This window comes from Aquila chrysaetos, chromosome 9, assembly GCF_900496995.4.
Source record: "Aquila chrysaetos chrysaetos chromosome 9, bAquChr1.4, whole genome shotgun sequence".
NCBI classification, from domain to species: Eukaryota; Metazoa; Chordata; class Aves; order Accipitriformes; family Accipitridae; genus Aquila; species Aquila chrysaetos.
Genome location: NC_044012.1, coordinates 30121083 through 30136927, shown reverse-complemented (window position 1 = coordinate 30136927; position 15845 = coordinate 30121083). Strand labels below are relative to the sequence as shown.

Here is a 15845-nt window from a genome sequence, read left to right as displayed (position 1 = left end):
ATCAAGTCTCATCACAAAACCTGGTGGCTGTTTTTGTGGGACAGACATCCAGCTAACCTTGACATTCTTGGTCCAGAGCTGACTCATAGGCGAATGAATGACATGGTGAAATTCTGTGATCTACTTGGCAAACATTCCACTTGCTGCACAGTAACTTGGTTAATCCTCCATTTATTTATTGAGCATCAGTGTGCTGACACCTGCTCAAAGGAAAAGTGATTCCTTTGCACCTCCTTTTCTCCTCTTCCCCACAGAAAATTGTTGTCTCTGTTTGGGAGGGACAACAGAGTTCACTCTCACGATGCATTTCACGAAGGTCAGTTGTGTGCAGCAGAGCTGGTATCCTCAGAGCAACCGCAGTTGAAAAGCTTCGCAGAGAGCTGCTCCATCAAGTGATTAGGCTGGAGAGAGCCAGCTCGGCACATAAGGAGAGGGAGGCCCTTGCAGAAAGGGGGGGGATTGAAGTAAGGAGTGACACTGAGTCACTGGGGAGAGGTGCTGAAGCAAAGGTGGTCAGCTGTGAGCAGCAGCGGTGGAACAGAGCAGAGGGAGCAGAGGTGGGAGCCAGACTGGAGCTCTGCAGCTGGCACCGCGACGACCAAATGACAGAGCTTGATGCCGAAGCCAAAGAGAAGTAAGCAAATTATTCGAAAATAGAAGGTGACAGAGGCAGAATGTAGTAGAGCATGAGCTGCATATACTGAGTCAGAGAGAGAAATACAGTGACCAAAGGCAAAAGAGGATTTAATTTTTAGTTAGCCATAATTAATTCCTTCCACATCTTATGTCTGGTGATAACACAGAGTGAAAGGAAGTAATAGTGGTTTTGCTTCGATGTGTCATAGTACCAGAGAGAGAGATAAAGGGATCTATTTCAGCAAGTTGAGGTACTGACGGCTGAACTTGGAGGTGATGTGGGTGTCTGGCTGCACAATGATCCTATTAAATCTATTGGAGTTTTGCTTATTGCAACACCAAAGGATTTTCTACTTTGCATGCAATTTTCAGTGTTGCTACTCGATAGTGCATGGTCTAGCTGAATCAGAGACAGCGGACAACCTCATTCAGTGATCCAAACTCAAGCATAAAGATAACGATAGTCCATGGGATGTGATAGGTACCTTGCCGTTGAGGCTTTAAACTGATATAGGAATGAGAGAATTTCTTTTTAATAACAGTTGTAGAAGGCTTAAAAATAATTCCTCCTGAGGAAAAAAAAGTATTTTATTTTATCCAATTTAAAAAAAAATCATTCTTCTCTTTCCCTTTTAATGTATATTTGTTTGACAGATCCAGACTTATTGACAGTTTTTAGTAGCTGGGGGCTTTTGCAACTTTGCTGTGAAAGTTTTCTTTCCTGCTGTTATAGTACATGACAGATGTTTGACATAAGTTACAGTTATCAGACAAAAAAACCCCAAATGCGCAAAGGAAAACTCATTTACCCTTGTCAGATAACCCCATGCAGCTTCTTTGGCCCTACTGATGTTAAACCTGCTCCTTCTTCATTCATCCTCCCAGGAAAAACGAGCCAGGACCTGCGTTTCTCATTTCAAAAAACCCAAAGCAGCATTACCCTGCTACTTCTCAATTTGTCCTTTTGAAGGTCAGCTTTAAAGACCATAAAATCAGCACAGTAATCCTAATAGGATCCATAAGTAATTCGTCAGGCAATAGCCTTTGTGTATCCTCACCCCGTGTTTCACCAACTCTCGTGTTGTGACAGTGCTCGGGTGTCCCCAGGACCTCTTGGCACGCCACCGGCTCCTCGTTCCCGGAACAGTTTATTAACTGGCCGTAATCCACCGGGCACAGGAGCAACGTCCTGCTTGCTAAGCATTGAACACTGGATTTGCAAAAATGCTGCAAAGCATAGAGGAATTTCTCCTAGTTAAAATCAAGCTTGCTTTCCTCTCTGTCTGGTAGCAATGGGCACTGGGCTCGCTGCTCCGGCTGGGCTCGGGCAATGCAGGGCTCTTGGGGAGCAAGGGGGACATGGCCACCTGCCATGGAAATGGAGATTTTACAAACATAATGAAAGGCAAAACAAAGAAAACATTACCTGCAACGTGAGCTGCTGAGAAGCAAACAGCAACTCACATATGGTTTGAGTTTGGCACGGCCTTTATTTTTACCCTTAGACAGGACTCCTTATCTAGTTATTTAGTGTATTAATGACATGAGACAGATTTACAGCAAATGGCCCCAGCACATTCATTACTGCGATAATTGTTGTCGTCTCCTCCGAGGCTGGAGAGCCGAGCGCTGCACAGAGCCCTGAACGTGAGCAGACCAACGGCTGCAGGTGGAATGCAAGAGCAGTTCCTGGCTTTTCCTTTCTCCCCACTTACGCTGCTTTTCTTCCATGTCCTCTCTTTGCTCACCTCCTAGCAGAAAGGAGATACTGAGTTTGATTGCTGGGATAATTTTCATTCACTGTAAATAGTCCTCTGTGAGAAGAGGAATTCTTACAGGAAAGACTTACGGGTTCATAAAGGCGACACATCCTTTTCCTCCAAACCCCCCCTCTGTTTTATTTTATATGTAAAACATTTACTTCTAAATCACTGTAGTTATTTCTACTTCCTCAAATAATATTCAGCTTGAAGTATAAAAACCAACATAAATAATGTATAAAGCTACTTATGTCCTTGTATGAAACTCTTTAAAAGAAAGTTGTTCATTTTAGATAGATTTAATTTTCAAGGTGAGGAATATATACTTTAATAGTAACACTTCCGGATTCAGATGTGCACCTAAATCCAAGAATTTCATATCATCTCCTGATATGCACTATAGTAAAATACAGAAGTATCTGCTGATATATTGGTCTTACATTTGTTAGCCTGCAATTATGTTACCATCTAAGTTCTGACAGCAATTACCTATACTATTTGGTGAGGGTTTATTTTTAAATAATTCAAGCATTATATACAAAAATTTGCTTGTAGCAGAATATACATTTCTATGTATTCTTTCTTCTTTTATCCTTGTTAAGCACAAATAAAATAATTTCATATAGAAAACATCATGTTTAATTCGTCAATACTCTAGTATATTAAACCAAAACTTCCTTTCTTCTTTCCTGTGAGAGGAAAAATAAAGAGGTTTTACAGCAATTGCACCACAGTGGTTATTTTGTTAAGGATTAAGTCTAAGAAGTGATTAACATTTTACTGCTCCTTCAAAACATGTCTCTTCACTTACCTGTTTTACCTATTTTAACAGGTTTTCCCTGTTTCAGATGATTAATTTTCCCTGTGTCAGCCATTCAGTAGCCTTTTAACCATAAGAGCAAACAGCTGAGTCACCCCTGCTTCCAGCCCGCTCTGCTGTGGCAATATCATATAGAGAATGGGTAGTTTTGTGTTTCAGAAGGTGGGGGGAATTTATTTTTTCTCTTTCCTGCTTGACTTGCTGTAGGCTACCTTTTTGTAGCAATATGGAAGAAGTGGGGGTAAGTTTAGAGCTCTTTGTAAGGTTTTGTGCTAATATGTGCTTTAAAATGAGAATTTCTGGTTTAATGAGGAGGGATAACTGTCTTGGTAAACTGGTACCTGACTTGCACGGTGTGGGTGGCAATGATTTTCTTTCTCCTTGAAGGAAGAGAGGTAGAACTGTTTCTGGGGTGGTTTGGAGAGAATGGTGTGACCAGAGAAGGAGGGAAGGAGCTGACTTTCAGCTGCTTGGAGAAGAGACCACCACCTTTTGTACTTGCTGTGGAGTAAAAATAACTTGGATGCCCTAAGAGGGATCACTGTGCTTCTTCCTTTTCCTTCTTCTCTGTTACTGTAACAAGTCAACAACAGAGTAGCTTGCCTTTTCTCTCACTTGGTTTTAGAGCTGCAGGTAGTGATCGAAGTTCCTCACAGGTACCATGACCAGACCCTTCCTACCCTCAAAAATAGCTTTTGTGTGCTGTAAAGTATCATGAGGAGTAGTAAAGGGATGTCTTCTGAAGTTAAGACCCGATCTTTCCTTTATGTATACTTCCTCTGCATTAAGTCTCACGGGACTGTTTGCTGCTTAATGCTGCAGGTGGCTGCAAAGCAAATCCGGTCTGTTAACCCCTCTGTCAGACTGGTTGGCTGGTGGGGTGCAGGAGGCTCTCTTGGGACTTCAGGTGGTAGTTTCCGGAATGAAGCAATTATGTGGCCTATTGATAATGTCTTTGTGCTTGACTTCTGAACGTTAATGCCTGTTAGTGAAGTGCTTTGTGTGCAAGGGAATCCAGGAAAACTAAAACAACAAGGAAGGTCTGATAAAGATGTTTTCTGGATCAATTTAAAGGAGGTTTGCTATTTACTCCCAAGAATGTTCCCCGCTCCATTGTGGCTGCATCTCCAGGCTCTGTTGAAGTATTACACTTCCCAGTAAATTTGCAACCAGGTAATGAGTCTGTGCTTGCAGCCTCTTCAGATGCACCCTCTGAGTTCCTCCTACGTGTGTGCAAAACTGCAGTCTTGGCATCTGATGCTACTTCAAGCCTGACAAACCAGGCACAGAGCAAGTGCATGTTCTAAATTAATGTGAATGTTTGGGTGACCTTTGCTATAATTCGTGTGAATTAGACCTTGTGTTGCAGCCTCTGCAAGTCACTGTTTTGTAGTCGTTATCAAAGCAGTCCGTGATTTTTTGGAGGGGGCTCTTGTGCAGAAATAAAGACTGGCTTTTGCTATGGTAACTTGAGTTGCAGTCTTGTTTTGGACAGCAATTTGTTGTCCCAGATGTCATTCATCTTGTCTGCTTTCAGTTTTGACACTGACTTGTCACCTCCCTCGAGAGGAGTGATTTCACAGGCCAGCTTCTCTTTACTTTCAGATGTCCAAAGGATTTTATCATCGGGGTTTGTGTTGGAACACTTCTATGGGAAATGTGATACCAATACTTACTTTATCTGTGGCCTTCTTGCTGTGTCCAGAACCGTGCATTCTCTCTTCAGACTGTCCTGAAGACTTGTAAATACCATGATAGTGTGTTCACTTGTGTTTCAGTAAAACTTAGCACTGCACTGAGGGGTCATGAGTTTTTGCCCTTTTTTTTTTTTTCTATCTGGAATTCTAGTGTAAGATTGAAGATTTGTGATTGTGAAAACCAGAGTGTTCAAACTGTGAAAAGTTGGTTTTCTGGATTTCTGTGCAGCTGGTGCAGATCTGCAACCTGGCTGGAGAGCTGGACCTCCTGCCTGCAATGCCCCGTGGCTAGGAGAGGTTTCTCTATCTCCCTTTCTTCTGCCAAGCAAGAGTAATGGTGTGCTTGCTCTGAGCAGCCCAAGTCCTGGTTGAGACCAAACAAGCAATAATTGTAAATACAGAGGGACTGCAACCTAATCCAGGCAGAAGAATACCTGTTGCATCTTCCCTGTAGCTTGGTTGGGTTTTTGTTGTTGTTTTTTTTTTTTTTTTAAATTTTCCAAAGGTGGCCCTGTCCTGCTGTGTGTTTTCTGCAGTTACCAGGGCAAAATCAAGGTCTGAGCGGTGCTCTGGTCAACACAGAAGGCACCTTAGCAAGGTGTCTCTTGTTGTTCATCTGCAAGCCTTTTGATTACATGAACTTATTGCTGTTTAATGCTACTCTCCCGGTAACATGTGGACCGTCAGATGCTCAAGGACTGTCCTTCTCTTTCCTAGAAATTGAATAAATCTGCTCTCCCTTATTTCCAGAAGCTTTAACTCTGAATGTTGGCTTTCCAGCTAGAAATTCTGAGCTCTGTTAGCTAGGGAATACATTTTATGGAGCTTATCAGCAATTTGTGCTTTCTAATAAGATGTCCTGTTCTGCAATTAATAAAGATTCAGGATTCATTAAGGAGCTGCCTCTGGTCCAGCAGCAGCAGTAAATCTAAGCATGTCAGTGCTGAAGAAAACTCTGGTATTTGTATCTAAAAAGCAATGACTGAGAGAGTATTTAAATATCTGTGTACTGGCCTGACGGGATTTGTAGCTGGATTTTATATGGTCTTAAATTTCCCAAGTGAGGTGTGATTGCTGTTGCTTTCCTCACTCATAAAGCTAGCATGTCTGGGGTGCAGGGGCAAAAGCAGAGTTTCAGGCAGCATCTCTGCTGCATGCAAAACAAGCTGATAAAGCAAGAGGATCTTTCCTAGCAGTTGTTATGGCTTTGTCAATTAAAAGGTTATAAAGAAATGTTTTACGCTTTAGGTCAGGTGCCTGAATGCATTGGTGCCTACTGACAGCGCTGTAACCTGGGAGCAGTGGTGCGAACTGAAATCCCAGAGGTGAACAGGGAATTTTGGGGCGAGGAGGGCTTTTTTTACTAACCTGGTCCAGAAAAGCAGGCTCAGTGGCACCAATCCAAAATCTGAGCTGCTCATATTAACCTGACAGGCAATTGTTTTATTAAAGCTGACGTGCTGAATGGGACTCTTTTTAATGATATTCTTTACCTGTCTCATTGTGTTAAAGTGGGGAATGGGGGTGGGGGGGGAGAGGAGCGAGCAGGGTGAGCAATGGCAGGTGGAACCGAACATCAGCACCGGTTTCATGCCTTGAACTGCCCGGCACAGCCAATGTAGACCCCGCGTAACAAGAAAGAGTTGCTAAGAACAAATCTCTATTGTTCCTCGTCATCTTTAAATGAGTGTCAAAGTAGGCAGGGGGGCTTTGACCGTTAACCGCACAATTTAGCCTGCCCGTTGTGTCCGGCAGCCCCCACCGCCTTGGAGTTTCTCGGATGAGAAAAGGCGGCCTCAACCCCTTATAAATGGGCCAACTCTTCTCCTTTGTGTGCAGACTGCCCAGTGTGAAATCTGCAGTGACGTTAAATGTTTTCTAATGAATAATTACTGAAAGGAAATGTAGGAATATATGTGTAATGGATTGTAGCGCATTAAAATGTTTTATTTTGAGCACAAAAATGTTGTCCTTCACCAGCGCTGCGATTGTTTCAGGAAGCCTTTTGTGGGGGTTTGATTCTCAATGGATTATCTGTGAGCGCTCGCATTTCAAATAGAAATCAAAAGGGTCCTTTGGCAAACTAATGTTTTTCAAAATGGCAGCCATGAAGCCCATTTAGTATTTAAAGTTTGGGTTTTAAAGAAATGTTTGAACTCTGGAGATTTTCTCACTTTTTTTTCTTTCTTTTGATTTATGAAAGTGAAGTGGTTCACCTCGACCTCTCCTCTATTGAGAAAGACAGACAGTCACCCTTTAACAAGTCTATAGCAGACTATGCCCTGGAGACAGACAAGAGGCCTTAAGAACTGTTGGCGTTTCCCTAGGCTGTTGATTAACCTTAAACCCCTCTTACTCTGTATTCTTTTGAAAAGAAATTAGGTTACAATGTGTAAATTTTTCCGCAGTATAATTGTATTTATGAATTCTCTTGCCTTGAAAAATGTGTACGGTAGTGCAAGATGGCCCAAGTTTCTTGTTACAAACCCAAGATGTCCCTTTTCCATGGTGCTGCTGCTGCATTTCCAAGCACAGTCAATATATAGCATTTCTGTTTCATTATAAATGTGGAAGAGATTTCCAGAGATATAGGGGCCGGTCTCACGGAAATGTCTAAAAATCATCTCATCTTTTTGTTGGCTTTGCTACAATTGGACAACCGTAACTTGGTCACTTGATGGAGATCTGGTCTGCTTTAATCTGTTTTGTGTGTGGCTCTGGTTTATCTGCAAATTACTCTGAATAGATTAATTCTTACAAGCCACGCCGAAGTTTCCACAGTAGGAGGAAAGTGTTTCCCCATCACCCTGGGCTCACTGTTGTTCTTGGGAGGTGACGTATTGCTCCAAGTCCTGTTGCCAAGCATATAGCTCTTTGATGGTCTGAATTCTCTTTGGGGATGAAGGGACAGGGTCCTGGTTCCTCCTGGAGCAGACACTGTGCAGGCAGCTGCCTGTAGCCCTGTTCCAGCAGCCCTACAGCATGCTGTAATCTTGACCTTGAGGTCACTGCCAGAGTTGAAGGAAGAGACGTGATTGCTGGGACCTGTCCGTGCTGTCCCGCTGACCTTGCCAAGCAGGCTCTTGCAGAACATCTTTCTTTACCACTTTTTACGGTCAAGCACTGTCACTGCCCTTTTGGCCAACTTCTCTTGAGAGCCTTAGGTGGAGGAAGGTGGAGTAGAGCCCAAGGGGTTTCCTTGTTGTAATCCTTGCAGTGCCACCATCCAGTTTTCAGGACTCTTAATGAGCAAATTCCTGTTGCACATAAGGGGTGCAGGGACTGGGTCAAGGAGCGCTGCCTCTTGCAGTAAATGAGTATTTCCAAAACAGAGCTCTGATGGTTCTAAAGGAATCTGTATTAGCAGTGTTGCTCCAAGCTCATCTGTCCTGAGCAAGTCTGAGGCTCTCATGTCTATTTTAAATCCTGTGCCTACTTTAAATCAGATGGCTCCAGAGATGTCTGCTTAGTGCACTATGTTTCTGTGGCACAAGTTTTATTTGCTAATATCTCAGGGGTGTAACAATAGAAAAACAGGCAAAAAGGTCATAAATGTTTGGTATCATAGCAGATTTCCTAGGATGCCAGCTGGAAACAGAGCTGAACAAATAGACTGAACTGTGCTTTAAGATCGCTATGTCCAGCGTTAGATAAAGCTCTAGGTTTTGGAGGGGGTGGGAATGGGAAGCTTTTTTGCAGAGATCTTAACACGAGCATGCTCTTGTTGGTAAGAATTATCTTTCTATTACCAAAAACTGATTCTGTTGGGAAACAGATGGTTCTGTTAAACAGGTGTTTCTTTCCAGTTCTCTATGGAAATATAAATTGAGGGGGGTTGATTTTTTAATATTCTTGTTCATTATCAGTATTTATTAGCTGAGGATAAGTCAGAAATGCCTTTGCCCGAATCAGCTTCCTGGATTGTACTGTTTGCCTGTTTTCCTCAATGACTCTGAGCTACGAGGTAAGCTACCTTAACTTCTTCATGTTGTTGTAAGACCAGGTAAAGGTATTTTGTGGTGCAGGAAGGGTTCTTCCTCTTCTGTAGACCATGACCTTGCTATGAGTCTCTTTAGGAGGACACCTTTGTTAGTGAGGTTGGACTTGAGTGTGAAGCTTCTTAAATACGGAGCTTTTTACAGGATTGAAAGCATCGTCTGGAGGGTGGTCGAACAGAACTGAGAGGTCACTTGCTGCTGCTCCTGGATCACTGGCTACCCAAATGGAGGGGTTTTATTCTGTTGACAGTTGTTTATGCGGAGAAGCAATCACGGGAAATATTTGTTGTTGTTGTCTTTGACAGCTGGGCAGAGGGGGAGAAAGAGCTGGCACCGTGTGGGAGTCGGTGGCAACTGGAGTCCAACCCGAGAAAGTCATTTCTGGAGGGGAGAAACTGTCTGTTGGATAATCCGTGGAAACTTCAAACTGGAAATTAAAATGGGTTTTGCAGTGACCTCTAGTGGGAAGCCAGGCTGGGAGCTGCAGGAAGGGGCTGAGGAGCCTGTTCAGGGGTGATGTATTTTGTGCCGGGATTTGCTCAAATTACCCATCAGAAAGGTTAGAGTCCATTGCTTCATCTTCAGACTCGGACTTCAGTCTTTTGGCGCTATCTTAAAAATCTCATCAAGTGGTGCTGTCGGCATAAACCTCATCACAGTTTGAGTGCTGACAGCGTGTTAGATAATTCATTAAATGAGGAGGAAGTTAGCATCCCTGCCCAAGGAAGGACACATGATACTTGGTGTCAGTGGGCCCTCACTCACTTCAGCCCTGTTAACTCTTTATGGAAGAAGCGTGGGTTGGAGAAGGAGTTGACGGGAGATGCCACAGCCAGGGGGGTGCAGGTAAAGCAGGAGGCATGCGTGAGATAAAACCACTTCTGAATGGGTAGGGTGGTGGTAAGGAAATCCAGCATCTCTGGTGGGTTGGGATGGTTTGGGGGGGTGTGGAGGACCCCTGAGAAGATTTTTCTGCTGTTCTCATGGGAATTGGTGGCCTTATGGGTGGCCCAGGTACATCTGGAGTCTGGTGGCTTGCGTGGCATTTTGCTATAGATAAGGGTGCTTGCCTGACCAGGTGGGTAAGAGGCTACTTGAAAGACAGGCTGGGTGAGATGGTGCCCGCCTGAGGCTCTCACCTCATATTTGTATTTGCATGGGTAGCATGTAGCATGGTTTGTTTGGGTTTTTCTAGTGTTTCCAAAATAGCAGTGGCATCATAACCGATCCTCCTCTTCCCCTGTACATTAATCTCTTCTATGGTATTAAACCAAAGAAACAGCAACAATTAACTTTGGAGCCTGTTGAAAAAAAAAAAAAAAAGTTGTTTTTCTAACTGTTCCTTGCCAAGTCTTGTTTGTTTGTTTGTTACAAACTGGTACAAACTTTGTCAAAGAAACTAGTCTGTTGCTTATGACCTTAATTTAGGCCTTTCTTAAGAGCCGCACATCTCATGAATTTGTGTTGTGATCCATTACAGCTCCTTGTAGTTTCAGTGTTGATAGACAAATCCCTGTGGGAAAAGAAAAAGCCCTCATTGTAGCGAGGGAGAGATTTTCTGATAGGAGCTTGTGTCTCAGTAGGCAAGAAGGAAATCTCCTGACTCTTAAGTGATGAGGAAAGGAAAATAATCCTTTAAAAAGAGCACTCTCTTGCTGGGGTAATGCGCACTGACGAGTCGGGGCAGGGGGGTATATCTCTTACTGATGATGATTCCAGGTAAGCACAAAACTTTTAGTAAACTTCCAGAAATGGGGTGGGGGACAGGGTGGCAAATGGTACTGTGATAATAAAATTGCCTGACCGCAGCAACAGCAAAATACTGAGAAAATCTGAGCACAAAGTAGCCCAGAAAAGAGTTCAGGAATTTTGTCTAACAGGGAACAGTGTCACTTACCAATTAACATACGAGTGAGAGAATTAGGTTAAGGAAACTTGATCAGGTAGATGGCCACAGTGGTTTCAGGCTTATTCTTTCATGCTTCCCAGCTTGGAGAGAAGGTAAAAGTCTCTTGTCCAGCTTGTCCCAAGTGCTTTCTCAGAAGGACAAATCCACCTTAAGTTGTTTATAGTCCATCTTTCTAGTGAAATGACAAACTCTAACCTTGTCAGGCAGCTGCTGTGCTATGACCAAACCAGAGTGGAAAAAATGAGTATCAACTGTTTGGGGGGGGACAAATGAAGAGAAAGAGTTCAGACTGTGATGCGGTTTGAGATCTATATGCCTTAGGGCAATCTTGATTTAAAATTTTCAGTTTAAATTTTTTGGCCTGGGCCAGGGTATCTGTAGAGCAAGGTGGGTTTCAGGGCATTATTAACTTGATTAATACTGTGTGTATATTTTGAGAGTGAAGCTGTTCACATATTCTTTTTGCTTGTAGCAATTCTGCCAAAAAACCAGCTTTACCCTGGGAGAAAAATCAGGTTATTTCTTACTCAGACTGTCAAAAATAACTTGAAATAACTGAGAGCTGAAAGAAAACAGTCAAGAAAGACAGGAGGCTTCATATGCCATAAGCCCTGAAAGAGGTGGTATGGGATAGTCCAGATGAGACTGCTCCTCCCGTATAGCACAGTGATGTGTGGCAGTTAGACACCACGGGCATGTGCATGTATCTAGAAATGTCTAGACAGGGCTAATTCAGGATGTAATAGCTCTGGTGTGTTGATGCTGGTCTGGTACTAGAGGCTGCTGACTCAGCAGTTGCTGCGTGTGCCAGGGGTAGGTATCTCGATGGCTTGCTAGAGAGAAGCACTGACTGTGCATGGAGCAGAGGGTGTATCGGGGAGGTATTGTTCCTGTAGCCAGGCCAAAGCCTCTGCTTTAAAAATGGATTTGCAATTAAATTCAAAGACATCTCTTACCTGGTAAGATGTGCTTGAGTTTGAGAACTCATTCAACAGCCTTGGCTTCATAGGTTTGATTGCTTTTAATTCTCTGTCACTGGATCCTGATTTATTACAGCCTGAACATGCTTGATTTGAGAGATGCACATCTTCACTGGTCTGGGGGGATGGTAGATTCCTTCTGTTCTTGACCTGGAGCTAACAAACAGCTGCTCTGTTAAGCCTGGTAAGACCTGACCAAGCTGTGTGAGTGTTGAAGAAGGTTGCGTGCCCTCCCAGCCTGGGCAGGAGCTGGGCTCCAAGCTCAGCTGCCCTTATAGCAAAGATTAAGATAGTCAAGATGACTAAGACAAAAGTTTCCCTGCTAAATGGTGAAGAAGGTATTAGGGCAAAAGAAATAATAAATATCTGTTTCTGAACTCTGGCACTTTGTTTATGAAATGTATACTTGTGTATGTTAGATAAAAATAGTAACCTCGCAGCAACTTCTGTGGAGCAGATGAAGTGGTTTTAGAGGGAAAAAACCCACCTATCTTTTGGTAACAAAAAAAATCTGTAGATTGCACTGCCAAATAATACTGAATACTACTCGGATGGGATAGACACTTAACAAAAATGATTACTCTTGGTAATTTGCACTACAGCTGCCCATTTGTCTCATTTGCAATACAGTGAAGTTACAAGATTGCTAAAAATGTTTGCAGAATAGATTTTTCATTTGGATGTTACCATGGTAACTATGCTCAATACAAAACCAGGTATGACTGAATGTTTTGTCATCTGTAATAGTCCAGAACAGAGAGACTGAAATGATTACTACTGTCCCACTTAATACTGCACTCTGAAAAGCCGTTCTGTCAAGTCTTCCAATGATTTTGCAAAGCTATAATAATCTTTTTGGGAGATGTCACGACTACCGGGGTGATTCGTGATGGGGGAACATCAGCAGTAGCAAGTATTGAACAGGCTACTTGGTTTAGAGGCAAGTAGTCAGCATGAAAGTAGTAGTGACTGTGACTAGTGGTTTGAGTATCTCTTAGGTTCTTGAAGTTTGTAGAATCAAATTAAATGTTTAATAGGACAATGAATAAGAGAGGTTTTTTGTTTTTTTTTTTCTAACTCATTCCTCCCTACATAAGTAGTGGGGTCTGTACAGGTATCGATTTGAGAAGCTAAGTCATCCTTTATGTTGTCTTCCAAACTGATGGAACCTGAGCTAAGGACAAGTACAACAAACAGATAAGATACATCATGTGCAGAGGAGGAAAAATAAAAGGTTATTAATATTAGAAGGAAAAAATGTAGGTATCTTTCTGGCAGAAGAAAGAAGTAGTCACAGTCACATTATGCCATGGCTCAGGAGAAATGAGGAATACTATTTTCTGCCAACCTAGAGCTGGTAACACAGTCATCTGGAGGCAGTGGATGTAAAAGGCAAAAAAGTAATTACTCATGTGTAAAGTTAGTGCAGGTGTGATTTATTTATTTTTAAACTATGATAGGATTTAAATTGTATGCTTTCAGAATATCTTTCTCTCTGGACTATTGTGGTAATGTTACTGCTGAATGTAAATCTCAAAGCTCAGATCACTCTTTCAACGTGAAAAGCAGATGAATGTAAAGAATAGGCTGTACTAAAAATGAGACTAACATTAAAATTCCTGTTTAAGAGCTGACTCTTCTGAGCCTCCCTCAGTCATAAAGAATATTGTGCAGTTGGGTCCTTTGCTCTTCATTTTAGTGAAACCCCGCTTCTAAATCCACCAAGCCTTGGTGTCCAAAGTGCTGTTGTCTTCCACCAGTGCTATGCAGGCTCATCCCAAAAGCCTACTGCCAGAGTCAGGGTTTGCCAAAGCTTAGCAGAAACATTTTATATTGTGCCTATTTACAATTTGTAAAGCTTCTGCTTAAAAAAGAAAAAAGAAGGGGGGGGGGGAGGAGGAAGTGATGTGGCACTGCGTAAACAGGCCATCACTGTCCTTTTAGTGCTTGTTCAAAATCTTACACACAATCGCACAATCTTCTTGAGCAGTGGAGCAGCAAAATGTAAAAAACCCCAATGTCATGAAGGGCAATATGAGAATAGTGAAGGTGCTGGGCTTATGTGTATGTCCCTGAGTCTGAGGAGCTGCTGTGTGCATTCAGCTGATGACTGCTCAGCCAGCTTCTCTCCCCTAATTTGCAAAACCCAGGAACCCAAAAAGGTAAGCTGCTCAAAATGTATTAACTTAATTTCTGTCATAAGGGAAATATTTTATGCATATGGGTAGGAATTCTTCTCTAAACTGTCATCCTGGTGTCTTTAAAAAAAACTAAAAAAACCAAACCCCCCAAAAACCTACCAACCTACTAAATGGCACACTTATTATTGTAGAATAAAGAATATCCTGTTTGCCTATTTGCTAGCATGAAATTAGCAGCTTGATTTTAATTAAATAAACATGCAATTTATTCTTTTCTGGGAAACAAGAGCTTGATCCTCAGCAGTGAGTATTTTCAGTATAAAGTCAACTTCCACGATAAAGAATGGGAAGTGGAGCACACAAAAGAATTCTGTTTTGTCAGTGACATCCTTTTTGCCTCCTTCAGCCTTTTGAGGAAGAGGTAGTGTATGTGCTAGTAAAGGTTTAACTGTTTCTCCAAATTGCTGTTTGATTAGTTTTATCAGCTTGGTGGCCTCGCCACTGCCTGCCCAGGTCTCTTGCTGGTGTGTAGGGACATCTGCTGCCCAACTTGGAAAGTTGACTTCCATCTGCTCACAGAGGGCACAACAAATAATGAAGCAGTCTTGTGCAGAGTAGTATTGTAGGATTAATCTTTTTTCCCTAAAGGTCAAGTTCAATGCAGCCTTTTCCAGAGATTCTCCATTTTCGTAGTTATATCTGTATAAAGTAGTTGAAGGTGGTGTAGAAACTAACAGTTTGTCTGGTATCTTCAACCATTAACTTCCAACTTTGTGCTTGCAACTGCTTGGTCTAGACTGATTTAATGAAGTGTCCCAGATCATAACTGCATCTTTGGAGTTAGGTTTGTCTCAAACAACTGTTATGTTAGTGAGGGCTGCCTAGAAACTTTGGTCTTCCTCTCAGATCACAGTAGTGAGTCTCAGACATCTTGACTGTAAAGCAGTTGGACTGCAAACTCGCCTGGTATGAAATTGCCATCTTTGGGGAAGGTGTCAGTAACAGCTTGGATAATAATCTCCTGGCATTACCCACGCAAGGTTGATTTGGCCCTGGGGTATGGGGAAGGACTTAGCTGACCCTTAGGGTCCCTGATTGGTGTCTCCTAATTCTGTTTCATACAACCTTTGTGTTGTAGAAAGAAGAAGTGGAAGATAACACTGATGCAAACATGGAAGGGGCTCTGATAGCCCGGGACAGAGTTGGAGTGCAGGACTTTGTTCTCCTGGACTCCCATACCAGTGAGACTGCTTTCCTGAACAATCTTCGCAAGAGATACCAAGAGAACCTCATCTATGTAAGTGCTGGTCACATGGATTCATGCAGCCTATGGCAGATGAAATGTCTTTAAGTGTGGCATGTATATGTATATATAAAAATAAAAAATTGTTGCCCATCTAGATGGGATACAAGCTAAAACTGCAGGGCAGGAGGCACTATCAATACAGAGAATACTCTCCCAGTTTTGGTTTCACTGTGCTCTGAGACAAACCTAATTAGATGTTAGTAGTACCCAGCAGAGTGATCACCCAGTAGTAGCCTGTCTGCTTTAGCTAATGAAAATAATAGTCTCAGCTTACTCAGAGTTGCCTTACAAAGATCCAAACAATATGCAGTAGTGTTTCACTTTCCTATTCCCTTGCTATCTTTGAAGGCCAGGCAGTGCTGAACATGGTATCTCACTTGTCTGAGAAGTGCTGAGTACTTCGTGGTGCAAGCTAAGATGACTTCACAGCCATGTCCATTTTCTCAGCTGCCTTGAGGTTATACATTGGCTTACAGCAGTGGCAAGTAGTATCTAAACATGTCCTTTGTCAAATGAGGACTGATATTTGTGTAACACTAATGGAAAGAATTGAAAAGAAGGTAGAACAAGGCATTCTGATGTTCTGAAAATGTATACA

General features: G+C 42.5%; 1 protein-coding gene across 3 annotated transcripts in view; it reads left to right on the top strand.

Annotated features, from left to right (window-relative positions):
- The first annotated feature begins 428 nt into the window (after nt 1-428).
- The window catches only part of MYO1H (myosin IH), a 38613-nt gene continuing 23196 nt past the window's right edge, over nt 429-15845 (top strand). Inside the window, exons 1-2 of one of the 3 annotated variants that reach the window (XM_030026903.2) lie at nt 429-634; nt 15080-15238. In XM_030026903.2, the coding sequence (XP_029882763.1) occupies nt 15113-15238 (126 nt within the window). In that variant the 5' untranslated portion in view covers nt 429-634; nt 15080-15112. Of the gene's footprint in view, nt 635-8821; nt 8878-9717; nt 9758-15079; nt 15239-15845 lie in introns of those variants that run through there. The other 2 variants (XM_030026902.2, XM_030026904.2) reach the window with 2 other exon arrangements.